The sequence below is a fragment of the Pleurodeles waltl genome, chromosome 4_2, assembly GCF_031143425.1.
Source record: "Pleurodeles waltl isolate 20211129_DDA chromosome 4_2, aPleWal1.hap1.20221129, whole genome shotgun sequence".
NCBI classification, from domain to species: domain Eukaryota; kingdom Metazoa; phylum Chordata; class Amphibia; order Caudata; family Salamandridae; genus Pleurodeles; species Pleurodeles waltl.
Genome location: NC_090443.1, coordinates 932,558,216 through 932,581,503, shown reverse-complemented (window position 1 = coordinate 932,581,503; position 23,288 = coordinate 932,558,216). Strand labels below are relative to the sequence as shown.

General features: G+C 46.0%; 1 protein-coding gene across 2 annotated transcripts in view; it reads left to right on the top strand.

Moving 5' to 3' along the window:
• MOB3C (MOB kinase activator 3C) overlaps positions 1-15,928 on the top strand; it is a 227,112-nt gene extending 211,184 nt beyond the window's left edge. For both annotated transcript variants that reach the window (XM_069232734.1, XM_069232733.1), the window contains exon 4: positions 12,861-15,928. In XM_069232734.1, the coding sequence (XP_069088835.1) occupies positions 12,861-12,890 (30 nt within the window). In that variant the 3' untranslated portion in view covers positions 12,891-15,928. The remainder of the gene's footprint in view (positions 1-12,860) is intronic.
• Positions 15,929-23,288: the final 7,360 nt, after the last annotated feature.

Genomic DNA, 23,288 nt, shown 5'->3' with positions numbered 1-23,288 from the left:
AGTATCTAGAGACAGAAAAGAAAAATAATGACCTTTCACCTCCTGTTCTCCAGCCCATGCTCGGTGTTTTGTGTGATTTAGGTGGGGCACTCACAACACCGCTGTGAATGCCTCAAAGAAGTGCAGCACGGACTGCGGGTGCTGCCTGGCAAGGGCTACCAATGCTTTTATCATATTGTAGTAATAAGTGTGTAGCATGCTTTATGTAAAGACATTGTCATGGCTCAGATCATGCAGGGGCTCTTAGAGTCAAGACTGACACTTGGCCCAGTTCTCTCTTTTAATTTGTTGTCTCTCCCACGGTTACTGATGTGCCCTTAGGTCTACTTCCATAGGTTAACTGTTGAACACAAATAAGTGCACTCATCCCCGGAAGGAGAAAGCGCGCATTTACTTTCACACACGCTCAGGCACATTCATACACATCAGCACCATACCCGGAGCGTAAGACCAATGGTGAACCTGCTCAGTGTCACTCTGGGCATCACACCATGTGCAGCAATGAGGAAGGAGAGCTGACTGGCGCACCATCATACTGCCAGTCATGATCATGATGCAGCCACCTTGTTGTAAATGCTCCTGTGAACCCCATGCCAAAGGTTAAAAGAAGTAGCAGGCACCTTGCAAGACACAAAACACTCACCAGCAGCCAGACCTAGGATTAAAATACACCGCCACATGCGCACCACAGCACTTCCGGAAGTCCAGAGTTGTCATGACTCCTCGTAAGCCATTCAGAGACCCAATCAGTGTAAAATACTTAATGATGTAAGACTGTAACGCCCATAGGCAGCAAACAAATGCTACCGCTCCTACCATTACTCTGCTGGCCTGCCCTGCCCCCAGCCCTCTATACCCTGCTTGAAAATACCATATGGGCCTCAGAACACACAAAGTGTTACACCGGCATTGAGAGAGCAATCTGGAGCTTCTTTCAATATGGAGAAGAAGCATTTTGCTGAGCAGCTTGTGTTCCAATCTCTCTTCTAATCCTCGGTTCCCATGAATAGTGGTGCCCTGCCCATCATGCCCACACATACCAGCCGCCCTTGCCCCATAACCAACTCAGTCATGCTGTGAGCATAACCTTCAACACATGACAATAATTGAAATACAACCACTCTATTTTTAGCATAATGACACAACTTCGACTCAATCAAATGCTGTACTGTCAACATGCGAGCAATGCCAAAGTCTCTTTTTCAGTAGTGCTTCTGAGAGCTCTTTTTCTGTTATCACATAAAGTCACATAATGTCTGGTGACGAGCATAGTGTCAAGAAAGGCCTAAAAATGAACATACTCAATCCATTAGGAAGGTCTTGCTTCTTAGGGTATCTGGATGCAAGAAATGCCGACATTGAACATATTTTGTCATATTAACAAAATATGTAAAATGATGGACTATTTTATTACGCCCTCAAACATGTTTTTTGTGAACTGAGGGTTTATCTCACATCACATATTGAAACATTCTCGCTCGGTATTTATTTTTTAGTTTCCACACAAATGCACACTATATGACATCAATGTGCAGTGAGATTTTTTATTTATTTATACTACACGTAAAGACTCACATTCCAAGTTTATCCTACAAGTCTTTTATCCTTTTCACCCTATATTTTTAGCCTTCCCTAGTTAGCCTGTCCTTCCTTCGCTATGACTTTCTTACAGAACAAATGCATCGGATTGGGGCTTTGGGCCATGATAGGTACAAGCAGATTAGCACAAGGTTTTCTACTACTGTAGCAAACCCATTGCACATTGGTAGATCATGGCTGTGATTGGTAGGGGTTGGGATTTCTGCTGAGGTGTTGGAATTAAGTGAAGACAAGGTCTTTTTGCACACTGTCCTGAGAGCTGCCATAGTATGTCTGGTGAGGTAAAGACGTAGAAGGTGGTAAATGATCAAATTAATTAGCTTTGGCACTTCCTCATTAAAGTGTTTGGTGGCAAGGTTGTCTACCCCTATGACATCATCCTGGGTAGAATCAAAATCTCTATGGAGATCTGACGAGAGCCGCCATAGTTCTAGTGGAATGCTCACTCCATCTCCTGAGCCACTAGGGGCCAGACTAACAAGGCTCTAGTGCTCATTGTGCCACATTAGTGTCATTTTGTTTTGCGCTCATGTGGCTCCAGAAGCGATTTTCACTTCGCCATGTTAACAAAGTGGCGCAATGCATGTTTTGCACCACTTTGCGACCCCTTGCGCCACATTATGCCTGCATCAGGCATAATGTATGCAAGGGGGCGTTCAGGCATTAGGAGCTTATTGTCGTATGCTCCACAGATATTTTGTGACTGTGCTACCCATGACATTTGCATACTTCTATAACTTACTTATTTCATATACTTGGGTTTTCTGGTTGCAGTCTTATCCAATGCAATTTCTTCCAGTGCAAGGCTAACTTCACAACGGATTTCTACTTCTATGATTAACATATACTACTTGACACATATGATATATTTTTTTTAAAGTGCAACTCTGTAATCTGATTAAGGACCTGGTTACAGGGTGCACATTCCCAAGAGTGAAAAGCTACAAAAAGGCCACAACATACGCAGTGCCACAAGTGAAACACTCTTGGACCCATGCAAACTGTGGAAAAGACTTCCTTTGTACTCATTCCTGAAACTACTTATCCTAGCTATTCCAGAGATTTATATCACAATGTCTTTTTAGCGTATGAATGCAGACAGGATTCAGTGGTGTTATTCTTAACAGATTTTTGTGCTGATGAAGACCCTTGGATTGCCAGACCATTGGGGCTGAAACGGCTTCAACACATCTAGTGGTGTCACAACTTGCAATCTACCACGACATCAAAAAACCTTTTAAGACTGTGATGAACTGTCTTTCCCATTCACATGTACTGAGCACTGCACAAATTCACTGTCATGTATCTAAGTGCTGCTTAAATGTGGGCACACAGTTAAATGACAAGAAATGATAAGAAACATTCTGCCTTCCAGTCCATGCCCGGTTTACTTGTTGAATTATACCAGTTCCTATAAGTGAGTTTTATGATTTGTGCAATCCCTGGCTTGATTGCTTCGACAAAACAGTCTCCGTATTCTGCAACCCGGATATTCAGCAGTGCTAGTGGCGGGGGTTCCAAGAAAAAAACTCAGCACGACCTTTACACTGGTACGAATTAAGCACTATATTACTTGTACAAACAACATTAAATGCAAATTCCACGTAATTCCTAAGAAACATCCCTGACAGAGACTTCAGAGGAATCAATGATTACCTTGAGGTACCTCGGAGGCCCACACCCTTTCTCCATTTCTCAACCCACCAATGACAGCAATGGGTTTCTACCTAGGATCACGTGACTCCAAGGTGCTCCTCGTTCTTTCTATTCCCTGAACTGCATGAACATTCCTTGAAAAGGCAGGCTTGGCTATTATAAGCCGTAAAAAGAAAGAACAAGCTGATGGAAAATGCTAATTAAAATAATCCTTTCTCCTCGATGACACATTGGCCATTTTGTAAGCTTGAGGAAAAGGAGAGAGGAAAGCATCTCGATAAATATTGTCTTCCTCCGGGGAGCTTTATTTACAGCTTCAATTCTTTGCAAGATGGTGAAGTATTGTGTCAGGAATGGAGGCGCACTTCAAAAGACGCACATTGTGTCTGTGAATCTTGTCAGCGGGCTGTGGCCAGAAGAGCTGATTCCTAAATAATTTAAAGGCCTATTACTTCCCAACAACATCTATTATGGTGGTTATATTGACTGGACGTCCAAAACTATTCTTCTGGTCTGGGGCAGATTTACCCCTTGTGTGTTCCCCTGGGGCACTCCTGTCTCCCGCCTACCGTGCCCCTGTTGTCTTGGCCGCTCAGGGCACTAGTGCCTTCCGACAAGCTTTGTAGCAATATTTGAAAAATAAGATCATGAAATGTGTGTGCGACTGTAGGCATGAGTGAGAGGGTATAACATGGGCCCTGACTCAAGGGCCTCGCAAACAAATGGCCAATACTGCATCACACAGGGACATGAGCCCTGACTAAAAAACAGTCCAACGCAAGGTTGTACGTTGCCCAGCGTATGCCAGACCAGATTTATGAAAAGTGGCCTTACGTTACATGTAGCACCACTTTTCTTGCGGCCCCTTGTGCTCCCCTACTGCACGATGTGTACGCCATATTTAAAATACAGCGCACCATGGCGCAGGTTAGGGGGACGGCAGAATTTCTGAAGCTATTAATGTACTGTTCAGGGTTAGCACCAAAATGTTGGCACTAACCCTGAACAGTACATAGGGACCCATTGAAAACAATGGTGTGCCCCCTTTTAACGTCTGCTCTGAGCAGGCATTAATAGTGCCAAAAAAAGGACGCAAAGAAATGTCTTAGATTTCTTCGTGCCATTTTTTTCAGCCCCCCCTAATGGGGAGAACGCCCCCTTTGCATACATTATGCCTGGCGTAGGCATAATGTAGTGCAAAGGGGTACAAAGTGGCGCAATGCATGCATTGCTCAACTTTGTAAATATGGCACATGGAAAAGGCCACTGTAGCGCTGCCTTAGCGTAAAAAAAATGATAGGAAGGCGCTGCTAAAGTGTCCCTCTTAAATCAGGGCCTAAGGTTTTTATTGGATTTTAAGGCGCTAGGAAGCCATTTTGAAATGCTCCCCTGGTCTGTGCAAGACAGCATGAACATAATCAACTTCTGGGGATTTGTTTATATTCTTTTTTCTATTATTTAAGTTTATACATTTGGAAAAGGCTGAAACGTGTAGAGAAGGCCTGGCTAAATAGAGCCAAAGAAATAACCAGCGCTAATCCAACGGAGAAAAAAAAGAAAAAAAAGGATAGGCATGGCAGTGTTCATGGTCAGCCATGTGATGGTAACTACACTGTGGGCAGAAAGACTTCATTATAGGCTGACACAGCCTTTTATCCTCTTGAGACTGATAAGATCAAGTTGAGTGACAATTGCATCAAAGCCGAAAAACTCGGTGTAAGAGATCAGTACAATTCAAGTGATGCCATTTTTATGTAGCTAAACGTATGTTTAACACCGACATAAAAAGGAATAAACATTTGGATGGAATGCGTCTCAAATGTTCATCCGTTTTCTGCCGTTGTCAAACATTCTTAGAAATATAAACAGAACATAGCTAGAGATATCACATTTACAGCCCAACATTTCACGGGCGTTTTCTCTTAGGTCATGAAATACTTGAGAGCGAGGACGTTCTTCTTGTAACAATTGATTGGAAATGGCTGCAGAAATACTTCAAGCGTGAAAGCTAATAAATGCAGGCTTCAAAAAAGGGAAAACATTTTTTATGAACCCAGCCCTTAGCTTTACAAGAGGAATGTTGAAATTGTTGAATGATGCCTAACTGGCTAAATGAGATTTTCCTTGCAGCTGAATAAATGAACAGACTTCAAAGCCAGTGGCTTTCATGTATGTGTGTGATGTTTTCCTGTAAGTCGATGCAATGTCTGGCTGTGAAGTCAGGATGAGAGTTCAGTTACTTAGTGAGTGACTGGACACTGCTGAAGGTCCACTTTATTCTGTCTCAGTGTGCACTCACAGGTAAAGTATTTTGTAGGTGACGTTGGGAGGATAATCAGTTTCCCCCAGAATAAATGGCCATGCCAAGTTTGAGCCTATCACAGAAAATCGTAATGATCAGGAGTCAATGACCTTTTGTTCATGTCATAATATGAGACCAGGCTTCTTCGTCTGCCAATTTCATTGAGGGTCGGACTGACCTACAAGTCATTCTGGCAGAGCCAGAAAGGCTGGTCTAACAGGTATTGGGCCGTTTTTGGCCTTTGCAGACCTGTTTGATGGTGTACTGGGTGACTTTTTACTGTTGATTTCAATAATATTACCTCAAACACTGCCTTCAGCACACAAAAGCTCAAGCAGTCCTCTATACCTTGCAAAACTTGTATACATCTTGTCTTTACAAGTTCAAAACTGACCCGATTTCCAGAATGTGGGCCACTTTTTAGGTTGAGTGCACAAGCGCTTTGACCTGTTGTAAGTATTGGGGGCTTTTAAATATGCCCACCTCACGCCCATCACTTTCATTCGTTCATGGGTTTGCCTTTCAAAAATCCTTTGTTATCATTTACAATAGTTCCTACTTGGGGCGGTTTTGTTACCGCCTTGCATACTGCCCCTGTTACATGGATAATTGCATGACTGCAAGACGTTTGACTGCGAGCAAACTTTTTTTGTGTCTCTCCTTCGCGCTCATGCTCATAGCGGCCATGGCTCTTTGAATCGGCTCGCTTATGCCAACTGTTATATTTTTCGTTTTCAATTCAAGTGGCAAGAAAAGTCCAGTTAGGAATTTACAACGCTAATAGCTGTAGCTCGAGCAAATGCGAGACCCATTGCATTACAAATGCTTGTTTTAGCTATCTGATTTGCTAATGGGGGATACTTTTATTTTGTTCCAGGAACTATTTTCTGTCCCAGTCTGATCCTGATTGCATTTCGGTTACATTAGTTTGCCCTTCAGCTCGCTCCCTCTTTGGTATGTCATGATTTCCCTCACCAAAAAGACTACTTTGTTTAACAAGAAGACCTTAAAAGTGAAAATAATAAAGACATGGAGAACAGGCAGCCGTTTGCTTTTAGAGAGAGTGCAGGTCTGGAAACGTGCAGGTACTCCTTGAAAAACTCCATACCGTTTCTGAGTGTAAATATGAATTTGCCACACACACCTAACCATCTCTCATCAGCTGCATCATTTTCAGATGAAAACACAATCTATTATCTGCTGCATAATTTGCAGATGTTAACAAAACAAATGCAAATGTTTCCAGCTCAAGCCGACGGTGCAAAGCTATGCAGGACACTTGAGAAAGTTGACTAATCGCCACTATCTGTTATTGCTGCAATTATCCGTTTGTGTAGGTGAACATGTTACCTCGAAGGATGCCTGTTCATTCATCTAGATCTCTTTAATAATGTTTTTACTGCTCTGGTCGTTTACCTTTGTGTTCTTCCTTAGGTGGATTGGATCAAACTTACTGCCACTTTCCAATGCTTAGTGCTCTCAAATGCGCAGACTTTGGGTTTGCTAAAACACTGTCAGGGCCTGACAGAGGAATTAAAAGTAGCCCTGGCAAAAATGCTCAAACCAGTCCCTCTACTTTAATCTCCTCCCGCAATCTCTCTCTTTCTATTGATCCATTCTCTCTTTCTCCATCTCTCCTCCTTTTCTACCTCTCTGATCACTTTCTCTCGACCTTCCTCATTTCCCCCTCCCACTCTCTGGGCTAGATTTACAAGACTCTAGAGCCTCTTAGTGCTGAACTAGCTTAATTATTTTTTACACTAATGTGGCTTTAAGGAGGCCATTCCCCTTTGCCATATTTACAAAGTGGCACAATGCTTGCATTGCACCACTTTGCACCCCCTTGAGCCACATTATGCCTGCGCAAGGCATAATGTATGCAAGTGGGACGTTGCCCTGGAGGGAGGCCCGTAAAAATGGAGCAGTCTAATTTACACTTCACTGCGCTATTTTTAGCGTCATTTTTCAGTGCCTGCTCAGAGCAGGCGTTAAAATGACATGCCCATTACTTTCAATGGGACTCCCTTTACTTTGCAGGATTATCACCCCAATTTATGGCGCTAATCCTGAAAAGTACCACAATAGTGTCATAAAGTTGGATGCTATTGTCTTAACGTGCGCCATGGTGTGCTGTATTGTAAATACAGCGCACACATGGTGTTGTTAGGGGGGCGCAAGGGGGAACAAGGAAAGTGGCGCATCACAGCTGATGGTCACTTTCTTGTAAATCTGGCCCTCTCTCTCTTGAGGTCTCCTCTTGCCTGGTACAATTATCCTCAGGGGGCAGGGAAATGTGACAGAGGCACCAGGAGGGGCTATGGGCTTTCATATCAGGCCTCCAAGCGCTCCAGCCCACCGGGGAAATGCCAGGTGGATTAAAAGGCCTGTCTGAAATAACAGCAGGTAGCAGTTGAAGCCCATGGAAGTACAATTTTGGTCTAAAAAATTGTGTTAGCAGCATGATGAAATAAGGATTTTTGGAATTTGTGGGACTGATGACTGGCGGAATTCAGCTAATTAAGAGCAGAATTTTGTATTGTAAACCACTGCATTGGTTGCAAATAGAACTTAATTCCATTTTTATGTAGGAGAAGTGTCCTTGTGCACTAGACTGAGGCCTTCATTATGAGTGGCCTCTTAGTGTGATGCCACAGGTAGCAGGAATTAGTGGCCGTATCAGAGTTATGAGAGCCACAAAAAACAGCAGATCTCTTTACTTTCACCCAGGGATTTTGACTGCTGAACACAGCAGAATCTCCATGTGTAAGTATGGGGAAAATTAGGAATTATTGGTGGAATATGAGCCAGAATTACTGATTCCATAGTAATTCCTCATTTCTTCATGGACCCTCTGGGTCCCACTTGTAATGGACTGCCTTTTCTCCACCTCAGAATTACCGGTACGCCTGGCATATTCTTATTTGAGACTTCCATTTTTCTTCAGTTCAGCATGTCTTGCCGGAAAGCTATGGAGAGGACCTTCATGCAAACAGTGTTTGAATGTATACGTTTAGGAACTGCTTTCTCATCCTCTAACTATGTAGGTAGTGGTAGAATTGCAATTAAATCACTGTTATGTGAGAGCTATAAAGTTTTGGTGATAGTTTGGAGGACCCTCAATAATATTGGAAATTCACATACAGATTTTAGGAGTGGGGATATCATGAGCCGTATCAATTAGCTTTTGTAATCAATCAGTTTTTGTACAGCGCGGCTACTCACCAGTGAGGGTCTCAAGGTGCTGGGAGGGAGGGGAGGTGCTTCATCCGAAGAGCCACGTCTTGAGGTTCTTCCTGAAGATGGTGAGCGATGGGCTTTGTCTAAGGTGCAGGGAGAAGTTGTTCCAGCTCTTTGCTACCATGTAGGTGAAGGATCGTCCTTTGGTGGTGGTTTTACGGATGTGAGGGATGGTGGCCAGGGCCATCTGGGTGGAGCGGAGGGATCTGGCGGGGGAGTGGAAGGAGACACGGTGGTTCAGGTAGTCTGGTCCTGCGTTGTGTATGGCCTTGTACATGTGGGTGACTAGCTTGAAGATGATTTGTTTCCCGACCAGGAGCCAGTGGAGTGTCCTCAGGTGTTGGGAGATGTGTTCTTGGCGTGGGTGGTCCAGAATGAGTCTGGCGTCGGCGTTCTGTATGAGTTGTAGTTTTTTGACGTTTCTAGTCAAAGTGCCGGAGTAGAGGGCTTTGCTGTAGTTGAGCCTGCTTGTGACTAAGGTGTGAGTGACTGTCCTGTGACAGTCTGCTGCGATCCATCTGAAGATCTTCCGAAGTTGCGGAGTGTGTGCCAGCAGGAGAAGTTGACTGAGTTTACATGGGGGGTCATGGATAGGGAGGAGTTTAGGATGATACCTATGTTGCGGGCCTGCTCAGTTGGTGCAGGGGGGCGCTGAGGGATGTGGGCCACCAGGAGTCATCCCAAGCTGAGGTGGCGTTTCCGAAGATGATGAGCTCAGTCTTGTCGAAGTTGAGCTTGAGGCAGCTTTCTCTCATCCAGGTGGTGACAGCTTCCATTTCTGAGTGGAAGTTCCTTTTGGCCGTGTCCAGGTCTTCGGTGAGGGAAATGATGAGTTGTGTCTCATCGGCATATGACACAATGTTCATACCGTGGCTGCTGATGATGGCTGCGAGGGGGGCCTTGGACACGTTGAACAGTGTGGGACTCAGTGAAGATCCTTGCGGGACTCTACAGTTGACTCCCGTGGGTCTGGATGTGTAGGGGGGGAGCCTGACCTTCTGCGTCCTCCTGGAGATGGAGTGGATCCATTCCAGGGCTCTTCCATGGATTCCTATGTCGTGGAGTCTGGTGCGTAGAGTGCTGTGGAGACCGTGTCGAAGGCTGCTGAGAGGTCATGCGCTGCGGTTGGTGAAGGTCTAGGAGTAATCAGATGTCATAGGTGGCTGCCAGGAGGGCTGACTCCGTGCTGTGGTTGCTTTGGAATCCAGACTAGGAACTATCCAGGGAGTTGTTGGCCTCAATGAAATTCCGTCCAGTGGGTGCGGGTGCGGGTGCAGCTGCTGGGTGCGGTGATTGTGAAGTGCATGCAGTGGTGGTCGGTTCAGTCTGGGGTGTAGATGGTCTCGATGGTGATCCCGTTGCTTGAGGTGAAGATGGGGCCCAGTGTGTGTCCTGCGATGTGTGTGGGTGCGAAGAGAACCGGCTGTCTGAGGCCAAGGGTGGCAAGGTTGTCGAATAGACACGGTCATCGAGGTGGAAATTCAGGTCACCGAGGAGGAGGTAGTCCTTTGACGCCAGGGCCTGGGGGGGGGGGTAGGGATGTCTACAACGTCATCTATGAAGACTGGGCCGGGCCGGGTGGCCTGTACACCAGTGTGTCGCAGATGGAGGAGTTGTGGTTAGAGTGGACCAGGAAGAGAAGGTGTTCCATGGTGATGCATTGCTCTTCTGCAACGGCCTTGACACTTAGTGAGGACTTGTGTACAATGGCGAGACCTCCGCCCAGGCTGAAGGGCCGGTCCCTCCTTAGGATGCTGTATCTATCGGGAATGGCGATGGCGAAGTCTGGCCCGAGGTGGGGTTTGTTCAGGTCTCGGTAAGGAAGGCGATGTCTGGTCGGGCGGTGTCGATCAAATCCCAGAGTTCGGTGCCATGTTTGTGGAGGGAGCGGATGTTCAGGAGCAGACGGTTGATCAGGTTGTAGCGGTTGTTGGTATATTTGTGTGTGGAGAGTACCTTCAGCTTGTTGAGGCTGGCACTGAACTTGCAGATCCTGCTGGTGAAAGGTCCATGGGTGTCCTTGAGGGAGATGATGCAGCAGTTGCTGAGGTGTCTGGTTTTGAGGCGGAGGAGCGTAACGGAGGCAGGCCAGGGGGTGGTTTAACAGAGATCCAGGGTTCCTGGCCCTGGGCACGGACGGGTGCAGACGGGCTTGCCTTTAGCGCACTTTCAGCTTGCCAGCGGCGTGGCCGCGCTGTGGCTACCATTAAGAAAGGGAGGTGGCGGGGGAGTGGTCAGCTGGGAGGTAGGAGGGAGGGAAAGGTGCTTCGGGGGGGGAGGGGTTGGGTCGGCAGGGACCGGAGCAGCATGGAAGGGGGGCAGAGAAAAGGAGGGGAGATGGAAAAGGAAAAACAAGTGAAAAAAGCCAGAAAAGCAAGAGTGAAAGTGGGCAGCAGAAAGGAGGAGAAATAGAAAAGAAAAGGAAAAAAGAGTGAAAAAAGTCAGAAAAGCAAGAGTGAAAGAGGGCATAGGAAAGGAGGAGAGATGGAAAAGAAAAGGAAAAACGAGTGAAAAAAGGCAGAAAAGCAAGCGTAAAAGAGGGCAGAGGAAAGGAGGAGAGATAGAAAAGAAAAGGAAAAACTAGTGAGAAGAGGCAGAAAAAGCAAGAGTGAAAGAGCGACAGAGAGAAAATACTTACTTGTGATGGCCACTAGACCACCAGGGATGAGGCGCAGGGATGAGCCTTCGGGTGGAGGAGGGCCTCGAACTGAGAGTCAGGAGGCTCTCAGTTCGTCCCAGGCAAAAGGCAGAGGCAGCAGCAGCCAGAGGAGCTTGGGAGGGCAGCAGACACTGACCAGGATGTCAGTGCAGTTGCCCTCTCACAGCACTGCAGACGCCATTAAGAAGGGAATTGGGACGGGGGAGCGGTCAGCTGGGAGGTAGGAGGGCGGGAAGGGTGCTTCGTGGGGAGGAGGAGGGGCGGGGCCGCAGTGGCATAGTGGCACGGGAGGGGGCAGAAGAAAGGAGGAGAGATGGAAAAGAGAAGCAAAAACGCGTGAAAAAGGCAGAAAATCAAGAGTGAAAGAGAGCAGAGGAAAGGAGGAGGGATGGAAAAGAAAAGGAAAAAATTAGTGAGAAAAGACAGAAAAAGCAAGAGTGAAAGAGCGACAGAGAGAAAATACTTGTATGGCCACTAGACCACCAGGACCTAGGAAGTAAGGAAAGGGGAGGTAACTGAGTCAGTCAGTGCTTGTATGCTCGTATATTAAAGGCAGAAACACCAACTCACATGAATATTGTGCCCTGAATATTGCTTACAAAACTGCCACCCCATTGAATGTAAATTTTCTATTGGTAACACCAAAGCAGCAATATTTTTTAAATGATCTTTCGGACCTGATATTTATGCCAAACAATGGTACTCTGGTGCTGTAGCACTTGCGTTCTTGGTTTCGTCATGATGGTGAACTGAACATTTTATTAAACTAAGAGCAGTATCTGTTTGAAATTCAAGAATTGTATTCTCACAAGTGGTTGCCTGTAAGTAATTAATTTCTGGTTGGTAATTTGTTTTCATCCTGATGGGACACCATTTCGTGTATATAGATAACTTCTGTTGTGGGTGACCTGAATATGCAGAAGCCGTGGGATCATGATACAGGGTGTTAAATGTAAGGAATTGTGTATGTCTCCATAAACAAACTAGAGCAAAAGCACTGAATTCGTCTTTTACACTACACCAGACTTCAGTAGGCTGAACAAGTGTTTGGGGGCACCCCTTGTTGTCTCATGTTTCACAGGTGTGGGCCACACTGAAACTGACATGATACAACAGCTCAATGGGTTCAAGAACTGATTGCAGACAGAAACATACTGGGTTGCAGTATAATGGCTTCATCACTCTGACACATTTCCATCTCTGTCTAGTCTTACTTCTAGCAGTGAAGAGATACTGTTGACTGAAATCTGTTCTTTCCAGAAGTACTACTTGAAGTAGAAGCACATTATTTTTCTTCCCTTCCTAATGATTATGTTGTCCTGACCTTGGCAACATCAATTGTGAACATCATGGTTCATGACATCTCTTATTAACACAGAAATTGCTTTTCTTTTTGTTTTCCGGCAGAGAGAAATGACTGAGAAAATTTGTCACTGATACCCCTGGGATCCACCTTGTGTCAGCCATGAAATTATTGAGCAGAAATGTGAGCGAACAGAAGTATACCGGACTGGGGATCTGAAGCTTTTTCAGCTGGACAATGGATTGATTCTAAGTCTTCAAAAGACAGAATCAACATCCTGCTTCACTCCTTCAAAAAAAGATAGCAAAAATGATACTTCTGAATTAGCCTCGATGTCGTTGAGACTTTTTTTCCGAAGTTGTTCTTTAATCTATGCCCTCAACCATCATGAAATTGTATTCTAAGTGACTGCAATGAAAACTACTGACAGTGAAGCTCAGTGACTGGGTAGATTTGCTTTTCAAATCAATTTGACCAGCTGCTTCACCGTTCATTTCTCCTACCCACCACAACATTCCAGATAAGAAAAAGCTGTGATAAGACTTCAAAACATGTTCTACATGTCTTCCTTGCTGCTCTTTGGGGCTCTCTCTTGCCCTGACACCTCTGTGAATAGAATGATCTTTCTGTACCTTCTATTTTTATATTAATCTATCTTTATTACAGGCTGATTAATAAGTTTTCAAGGTAATGAGTGTTGTCTGTCAGAGGAATATGGCTGGTCACAAAATGCTCCTTGAGAATTTACAACTCCCTATGTGTTTCAAAAAGATCTCGGCCCATATTTATACTTTTTTTGCGTCGCATTGGCGTCACTTTTTGAAGCAAAAGTGGCGCAAACTTACAAAATACAATTATATTTTGTAAGTTTGATCCGCTTTTGCGTCAAACAATTATACAAATACGGCGCAAAAAAAGTATAAATATGGGCCCTCATTTTCATGAGAATACCATAGACGCGATTGATGGATTGTTCTTTCACCCAAGGCGAATCCACCAGAGGACATATAACCAGACTGAGTCAGGCATATATTATAATGTTTTGAAAACTGATAGTTTTCTCTGTCCCAGGCTCCAGCACTAAAGTATGAAGTTTAATCGTGCAACATCAATTCACCTCATTTGTGGTTCAAGGCAAAATGTTATGGGATTTGAGCAAATGTATTGTACCATGTTGCATAGCGAATTTGTACACATCACATATGTCAGACACTGCTCAAAGCAAAATTGGCCCGAATCTGGGATAAAAAAAAATGTCCTCATAAGAAAATGATAGGCTCATTTAAAGGGGGTTGCTCATGGGACATCTGACAACAATTGGTGAATGTTCCAACTTCTTGCTACACTTTGAGGACAAGGATGGCAATTTGTCTCGTGGTGGAGCTGGCAGTGGTTGCAATAGCATGAGAACCTTGTTGCAATCCCTGCTTGATTTTGGGGAGCTCATGGAAATTTGACAATTCTAGTATTACCGAAAGTTCAGCCGTCACAGACTCCAGCATCTGGAAAACCTACTGTTCTGTCTGACCCAGTGCTTAATTTGATCCGGTGGTTTTCGGTGCTTGGCACCGGCACCTAATTCTTAGCACGGGAGCTTGTGACAGTTTGCCACATGGTGGGACTGTCTGCAAAATTTGTGTATGAGCACAACTGTTTATTAATTTAACACACATTAATAATCACTTATTTGTGCAGCCCAGTTGTTATGGTTAGTAGTTGTGTGGGTACTGTAATTTGCAGCTTTGGCCGGGGCTATCGATGGGGCCAGCTGCCCTGCCCTTCTAACGAGGACCCTGGCACTTCTTGTTTTACAAATTAACCACTGATTTGACCGTATTAAGGCAGCCCCTGTGGCACCAAGTATGCTGGCTATTCTGCTCTGTGTAAGAAAAGGCAAAATATGTGGAATTATATGGTACAATTTGAGACAGTATTTTTTTATTATTTTGTCATTTCAACACATTGCTACTGTCAGGGTAAAGTTGCAAATTATTACTTCCTGAAAACAGCAATCAGCAACTGTGGCCGAAAAATCTGTCTGCATATTGGGATTATTAAACTTCCAGAAGACAACCCCCGCTTAAGTGGCCTGTCCGTGGAAAACAGAGAATAATACAGAGGTCCACCTTTCTCCTCTTGGCATGGATGAACTACTGACACTGTGTTATTTCGACAAAGTGGATCCTGCCAATGAGGTGAGTGCTGTCTCTGGATCAAATACCCACAACATGGAAAGAAGCTTTAAATTTGGTGGACTGATTCGACAAAGCTTAAAGAACCCCCTATGTCGAAGTTGAGTGTGCTATAAACATGAGAAGGTTTTCTGCCGGCAGAATGTGGGAAAAAGAGCCCCACTAGTGCAAACCCCGCATAGAGAAAACCTGATGAAAACTTTCTTATGCAAGGTTTTTATTGGATTCAGCTACAGCTTTTTGGCTGTTGGCCTATATATACCCTAAGAGTATATGCCATTCAGGGTCGGACTAGCCCACAGAGCAATCGAGTGTGGATCATGTTTTTGCTGTTTGTGGGGGCCTGTTTTGTGGTCTCCTGGGCCGGTTTTTACTATTGATTTCCATGCCTTGCAAAACATTTACACGGTGTGTCTTTAGTTCAAAACTACATCAATTCACAAACATGCTCTGTTTTTTTTCTTACCTACCTAATTCACTGATAGGGGCCACTTTTATTTTGGTGCCAGGGCCTATTTTCTGACCCAGTCCGACCCTGATGCCATTTATTAGACACAGATGTAACCATTTTCATTTTGTCAACAGGACCTTCCACCATGGGTGATTACAGGTAGGACATCAAACCTCAGTAAACTCTGTTCAGGAATATTCTCACAAATTTCTTAGCTGGTAACTGTTGCTTACAGATTCAGGGTAGCCGGGATTCCGGGGACTAGTGTGCCAGGAGCGTTTTTTCCAAGAGAAGCACGGATGTCTTCATTTGCTTTAGTTCTTTTTCATGGCCGGGGATATGCATGTGTTGTCCGCTTGGGTGGTGTATTGCAGCATCAGTTAAAGCAATAAATGTGTTCTTTGTGAATGATGCAAGTTGTGTTTTCTAACAACTTTACTTAGACATTTTGCCTAGTCTGTATTTTCAATCCATGAAGCTACCTTGTTATTTATTCTTTTTGTCAATAAAACGCTTTCGAAAAATAAAATGTGTACATCTTAGTGTATACAACATTCTACTTCATTTTAATATTAACATATTTACCACTGCTCTGGAGCCCTCCTGACTACAATGATTTCACCCCTGTTACCCACCCATTTTGTGTCCGTCTAACAATGGAGTAAGCAGGGACAGTTTTCCCTATCGCATATATATTAGCCAATTTTTTGAACAACTGATGAGTACAACATCTCGATTATTTTCTATTATTGATATAGTTTTTTTAAGGTCTTAAGCAGCAAGGCACTTGCTGGCCAGGTTAATACCAATGCATTGACATAAACATTTATGGTCTTATTCCACGAGGGCCCGTAATTTGTACACCCTTCTCACTTTGAACCTGTGCAAATTTCATCAGATAATAATTGGTTGAATTTGTGTGTGGTAAACCACAATATTTTGAGTATCTGATAGAGACTTCTAGTTGCAGATTCCTTACCTTAGAATTCCCCCAATCGTCAGACTGAACCTGGAGATTTTTGCTTCGATCAGTACCCTTATGCACTGTCAGATGGCGTTGGTGGAATCTGCGTGCGTCTTGTTTGCCGTGATGATGTCGCAGTCATATGTAGGTGCCACAGAGGCACGCTGACGTCTGTTCTTTTCTTTGTGGGCCAGTCTATGCGCAGATCTGGAGAAGAGCTACCCTCTGTCATTTCTTGACTGACTTCAACCAACTTTTGTCGAGTTCTTTGACATTTTTTGGTGCATCAAGGAGGTCACGTAGGACCAGTTTCAAGTCGTTTGACTCCTGTCACATCATGATGTCGGTGATGAATCCGCACCTCGTGTGTTTGTGGTGCCTGGAGCGTGACCATGACACAGTCATGCTCCGAGTGCCGGGCCATGAACCTGAAAGCATTGAGGGAGCGGTACCTGAAGCTGATGGCGGCACGGCACTCCATTCCATGTCCCTCCTGTTCTCGATCGAGAGAAGCTACCACCATAGACGTTCTTCAACTTTACCCTGTCACTAGGATGATGCAACACGGGAAGCGCTTTGACGTTCTAGCCCTCTGTCTTTGGAGCCTGGTTCTGGGTCGACACCGCACCTCCCTGAGTTTCTAGGAGCCAGAGCCACCCCTCCCCACAGTGTGCTTTTCGCCCCTTTTGTGGCTGTGGCCAATGAGCTGTGCATGCTGCACAGGCTTTGTGTAGCCGCAGACGCGGGATCCCACATGCTTGTTGATCAGGAAGCCAGCAGCCCGCCAAGCCCACCACCGCCCCCGCTGCAGCCTCCAAACCTCCCTAGTCGGTCACTCCATCCCGGGCCAATTGGAGGCAGGATCCGCCATCACCTGCCTCACTGGGAATCCATCACAATGAACATGTGGGTTTTGCAAATAGTCTGAAGGGGCTACTCCCTCCCCTTCGAGACGAACCCTCCTCCAATGCCACCACCCTACAATCGGATGATTGAGGATCATTTGGCACTTCTCCATGAGGAGGTTATGGCTCTCCTGGCCAAGAGAGCCTGTAGGAGGCTGGCCTGGTGTGTGGTGTTGGCCCAGGCAACCCTTACTAGTAAGTGGCACAGTGTCTAGGAAGCCAGGGCTCTCTAGTGGTAGCTGTGGTGAGCAGCCAAGACTTATCTAGGAGGAGTGTGAAGCACTTGCATTACCGCAGTAGTCACTCAGTAACTTATCACACATGAAATGAACCACACAGTGTTGCAAAAAAGTGCTTTAGTATAGTCACACTGAACTAGAATACTATAGGCAATCCCGTCTCTCTGGAGGTAAGTACACACAGAATATACGTCGGTAAGTATTAGCATAAAAACATTAGAAATAGCAGGGGCCCTATAGGGGGCCAAACCATATACTAAAATAGTGGAATGCGAGAATGGGTCCCCCACTAGAGGATATGGAGTAGTTAGCCAAGGGTTTGAAGAGTATGGAACTCCAAGAGGTGAGTATCTAGAAGACCCCCAGTGGCCAGGAGAGAAGAGGTAGGTCACCTGGTCGTCCCATAGGCTAACAAGGGGACTTAAAATTGGATCAATGCAAGAACAGGACCAGACCAGTGGAACCCAGTGGTGGATTCCATTTGAAGAGGATGTGTAAAAGAAGGGGACAAAGTCCATTCTACGCAGGAGTGTCCAGGCAGGGCAGGAGTCAATGCCCACCCTTCTGTAGGTGAAGATCCGGGACAACGGTGATGGGTGAAGGCCAGCACACCCTCCACTGCCCCATCACTTTCCTGTGTAGAGAGGAGGTCAGAGAGAGGTTCACTCACCTCCTCCACACCCTATGTCACAAGGAGCATTCTGACTTCAGACCTCTCAAAGTGAGATTTGCGTCTGTTGACATGGAGCACCCTTAGGGGGTTTCTAGTGGTCTGGAGGTCCACTAAGTAAGTGGCCTGCCCCTTACACTCCTTCATTTTGTATGGGCCAGTCAAGTGATCCTGGAGAGCTTTGGGCTCTACTGGCTCCATGACCTATACTTTGTCGCCAGAATGAAACTCCAACAGAGTGGTCTTCTGGTCATACCAACATTTCAGCACCTCTTGACTGGCCTCAAGGTTGCTTTTTGCCTTTTTCCAGAATCGGTGCATCTGGATGCTGACGGCCAACATGTAGCTGACCACATCCGGGGGGAGGGAGGTTCCTGGGAGCTTTCTCCCACCCTTCATTGACTATGCTTACAGGCACCCTAACAGGGTAGCCATAGAGAAGTTCAAAGGGACTGAACCCTACCCCTTTCTGGGGCATTTCTCTGTAAGCAAAGAAAAAGCATGGCAGGATGACATCCCACTTACGCCTTATAGTCTCCTGTAGGCCTGCAATCATGCCCTTCAAGGTCTTGTTGAATCTCTTAACTAGACCATTGAATCGCGGGTGATAGGGTGTGGTGAACTTGTACGTTACACCACACGCATCAAACATGGACTTCATGTATGCAGCCATGAAGTTAGTGCCTTTGTCAGACACTATTTATTTAGGGAACCCTGTAGGAGGCTGGACTGGCTTGTAGTGAGTACCAAGGGGTACTTGCACCTTGCACCAGGCCCAGTTATCCCTTATTAGTGTATAGGGTGTCTAGCAGCTTAGGCTGATAGATAATGGTAGCTTAGCAGAGCAGCTTAGGCTGAACTAGGAGACATGTGAAGCTACTACAGTACCACTTAGTGTCATATGCACAATATCATAAGAAAACACAATACACAGTTATACTAAAAATAAAGGTACTTTATTTTTATGACAATATGCCAAAGTATCTTAGAGTGTACCCTCAGTGAGAGGATAGGAAATATACACAAGATATATATACACAATAGCAAAAATATGCAGTATAGTCTTAGAAAACAGTGCAAACAATGTATAGTTACAATAGGATGCAATGGGGAAACATAGGGATAGGGGCAACACAAACCATATACTCCAAAAGTGGAATGCGAACCACGAATGGACCCCAAACCTATGTGACCTTGTAGAGGGTCGCTGGGACTATTAGAAAATAGTGAGAGTTAGAAAAATAACCCTCCCAAGACCCTGAAAAGTGAGTGCAAAGTGCACTAAAGTTCCCCTAAGGACAAAGAAGTCGTGTTAGAGGAATAATGCAGGAAAGACACAAACCAGCAATGCAACAACTGTGGATTTCCAATCTAGGGTACCTGTGGAACAAGGGGACCAAGTCCAAAAGTCACAAGCAAGTCGGAGATGGGCAGATGCCCAGGAAATGCCAGCTGCGGGTGCAAAGAAGCTTCTACTGGACAGAAGAGCTGAGGTTTCTGCAGGAACGAAAAGGGCTAGAGACTTCCCCTTTGGTGGACGGATCCCTCTCGCCGTGGAGAGTCGTGCAGAAGTGTTTTCCTGCCGAAAGAACGCCAACAAGCCTTGCTAGCTGCAAATCGTGCAGTTAGCGTTTTTGGATGCTGCTGTGGCCCTGGAGGGACCAGGAGGTCGCAAATTGGACCAGGAGAGAGAGGGGACGTCGAGCAAGACAAGGAGCCCTCTCTGAAGCAGGTAGCACCCGGAGAAGTGCCAGAAACAGGCACTACGAGGATGCGTGAAACGGTGCTCACCCGAAGTCGCACAAAGGAGTCCCACGTCGCCAGAGACCAACTTAGAAAGTCGTGCAATGCAGGTTAGAGTGCCGTGGACCCAGGCTTGGCTGTGCACAAAGGATTTCCGCCGGAAGTGCACAGGGGCCGGAGTAGCTGCAAAAGTCGCGGTTCCCAGCAATGCAGCCCAGCGAGGTGAGGCAAGGACTTACCTCCACCAAACTTGGACTGAAGAGTCACTGGACTGTGGGGGTCACTTGGACAGAGTCGCTGGATTCGAGGGACCTCGCTCGTCGTGCTGAGAGGAGACCCAAGGGACCGGTAATGCAGCTTTTTGGTGCCTGCGGTTGCAGGGGGAAGATTCCGTCGACCCACGGGAGATTTCTTCCGAGCTTCTGGTGCAGAGAGGAGGCAGACTACCCCCACAGCATGCACAAGCAGGAAAACAGTCGAGAAGGCGGCAGGATCAGCGTTACAGAGTTGCAGTAGTCGTCTTTGCTACTATGTTGCAGGTTTGCAGGCTTCCAGCGCGGTCAGCAGTCGATTCCTTGGCAGAAGGTGAAGAGAGAGATGCAGAGGAACTCGGATGAGCTCTTGCATTTGTTATCTAAAGTTTCCCCAGAGACAGAGACCCTAAATAGCCAGAAAAGAGGGTTTGGCTACCTAGGAGAGAGGATAGGCTACTAACACCTGAAGGAGCCTATAAGCAGGAGTCTCTGACGTCACCTGGTGGCACTGGCCACTCAGAGCAGTCCAGTGTGCCAGCAGCACCTCTGTTTCCAAGATGGCAGAGGTCTGGAGCACACTGGAGGAGCTCTGGACACCTCCCAGGGGAGGTGCAGGTCAGGGGAGTGGTCACTCCCCTTTCCTTTGTCCAGTTTCATGCCAGAGCAGGGCTAAGGGGTCCCCTGAACCGGTGTAGACTGGCTTATGCAGAATTGGGCACATCTGTGCCCAACAAAGCATTTCCAGAGGCTGGGGGAGGCTACTCGTCCCCTGCCTTCACACCATTTTCCAAAGGGAGAGGGTGTCACACCCTCTCTCAGAGGAAGTTCTTTGTTCTGCCATCCTGGGCCAGGCCTGGCTGGACCCCAGGAGGGCAGATGCCTGTCTGAGGGGTTGGCGGCAGCAGCAGCTGCAGTGAAACCCCAGGAAGGGCAGTTTGGCAGTACCAGGGTCTGTGCTACAGACCACTGGGATCATGGGATTGTGCCAACTATGCCAGGATGGTATAGAAGGGGCAATTCCATGATCATAGACATGTTACATGGCCATATTCGGAGTTACCATTGTGAAGCTACATATAGGTAGTGACCTATATGTAGTGCACGCGTGTAATGGTGTCCCCGCACTCACAAAGTTCAGGGAATTGGCTCTGAACAATGTGGGGGCACCTTGGCTAGTGCCAGGGTGCCCTCACACTAAGTAACTTTGCACCTAACCTTTACCATGTAAAGGTTAGACATATAGGTGACTTATAAGTTACTTAAGTGCAGTGTAAAATGGCTGTGAAATAACGTGGACGTTATTTCACTCAGGCTGCAGTGGCAGGCCTGTGTAAGAATTGTCAGAGCTCCCTATGGGTGGCAAAAGAAATGCTGCAGCCCATAGGGATCTCCTGGAACCCCAATACCCTGGGTACCTCAGTACCATATACTAGGGAATTATAAGGGTGTTCCAGTAAGCCAATGTAAATTGGTAAAAATGGTCACTACCCTGTTAGTGACAATTTGGAAAGAAATGAGAGAGCATAACCACTGAGGTTCTGATTAGCAGAGCCTCAGTGAGACAGTTAGTCTCTACACAGGTAACACATTCAGGCACACTTATGAGCACTGGGGCCCTGGGTTACCAGGGTCCCATTGACACATACAACTAAAACAACATATATACAGTGAAAAATGGGGGTAACATTCCAGGCAAGATGGTACTTTCCTACACAACCCCCCCCCCAAACGAAGGACAATAAGACTAGCCATGACCTGATGAGTCTTCATTGTCTAAGTGAAAATATCTGGAGAGTCCATGTGCATTGGAGTGGCTACTCCCAGGTCTATGTTCCACTGTATAGTCCATTCCCTGTAGGGATATGGACCACCTCAACAATTTAGGATTTTCACCTTTCATTTGTTTTAGCCAAAGTAGAGGTTTGTGGTCTGTCTGAACAATGAAGTGAGTGCCAAACAGGTATGGCCTCAACTTCTTCAGTGCCCAGACCACAGCAAAGGCCTCCCTCTCAATGGCAGACCAACACTTTTCTCTAGGGGTCAACCTCCTACTAATAAAAGCAACAGGTTGATCCTGGCCCTCAGAATTAAGTTGTGATAGGACTGCCCCTACTCCTAATTCAGATGCATCAGTCTGGACATAGAATTTTTTAGAGTAACAAGGGCTTTTCAGGGCAGGTGCAGAGCACATGGCCTGCTTCAGCTCCTCAAAAGCTTTCTGACAGTTTGCTGTCCATAATACCTTTTTAGGCATTTTCTTGGATGTGAGGTCATTGAGGGGCTGCAATGGAGCCATAGTTCTTAATGAACCTCCTGTAATACCCAGTGAGGCCTAGGAAGGCTCTCACCTGAGTCTGAGTGGTAGGGGGAACCCAATCAATAATTGTTTGGATTTTCCCCTGAAGTGGTGCAATCTGTTCCCCACCAACAAGGTGTCCCAGATAAACCACCTTACCCTGCCCTATCTGGCACTTTGAAGCCTTGATAGTGAGGCCTGCCTTTTGCAGGGCCTCCAAAACTTTCCATAGGTGGACCAGGTGATCATCCCAGCTGGAGCTAAAGACAGCTATATCGTCCAAATATGCTGCACTGAAAGCTTCCAGCCCTTGCAGGACTGTGTTCACCAACCTCTGAAAAGTGGCAGGTGCATTTTTCAAACCAAAAGGCATTACAGTAAACTGGTAATGTCCTCCAATGGTAGAAAATGCAGTCTTAGGTTTAGCATCTTCTGACAATTTGATCTGCCAATACCCTGCAGTCAAATCAAAAGTGCTTAGATACTTGGCAGATGCCAGTGTATCTATGAGCTCATCTGCCCTGGGTATAGGGTGAGCATCAGTTTTGGTTACCAAGTTGAGACCTCTATAGTCTACACAAAACCGCATTTCCTTCTTTCCATCTTTGGAATGGGGTTTTGGTACCAGTACCACAGGAGAAGCCCATGGACTGTCAGAGTGCTCAACTACTCCTAGTTCTAACATTTTCTGGACCTCTTGCTTTATGCAGTCCCTGACATGGTCAGGCTGCCTATAGATCTTACTTTTGACAGGTAAACTGTCTCCAGTATCTATAGTGTGCTCACACCAAGAAGTGGTACCTGGCACAGTAGAGAAG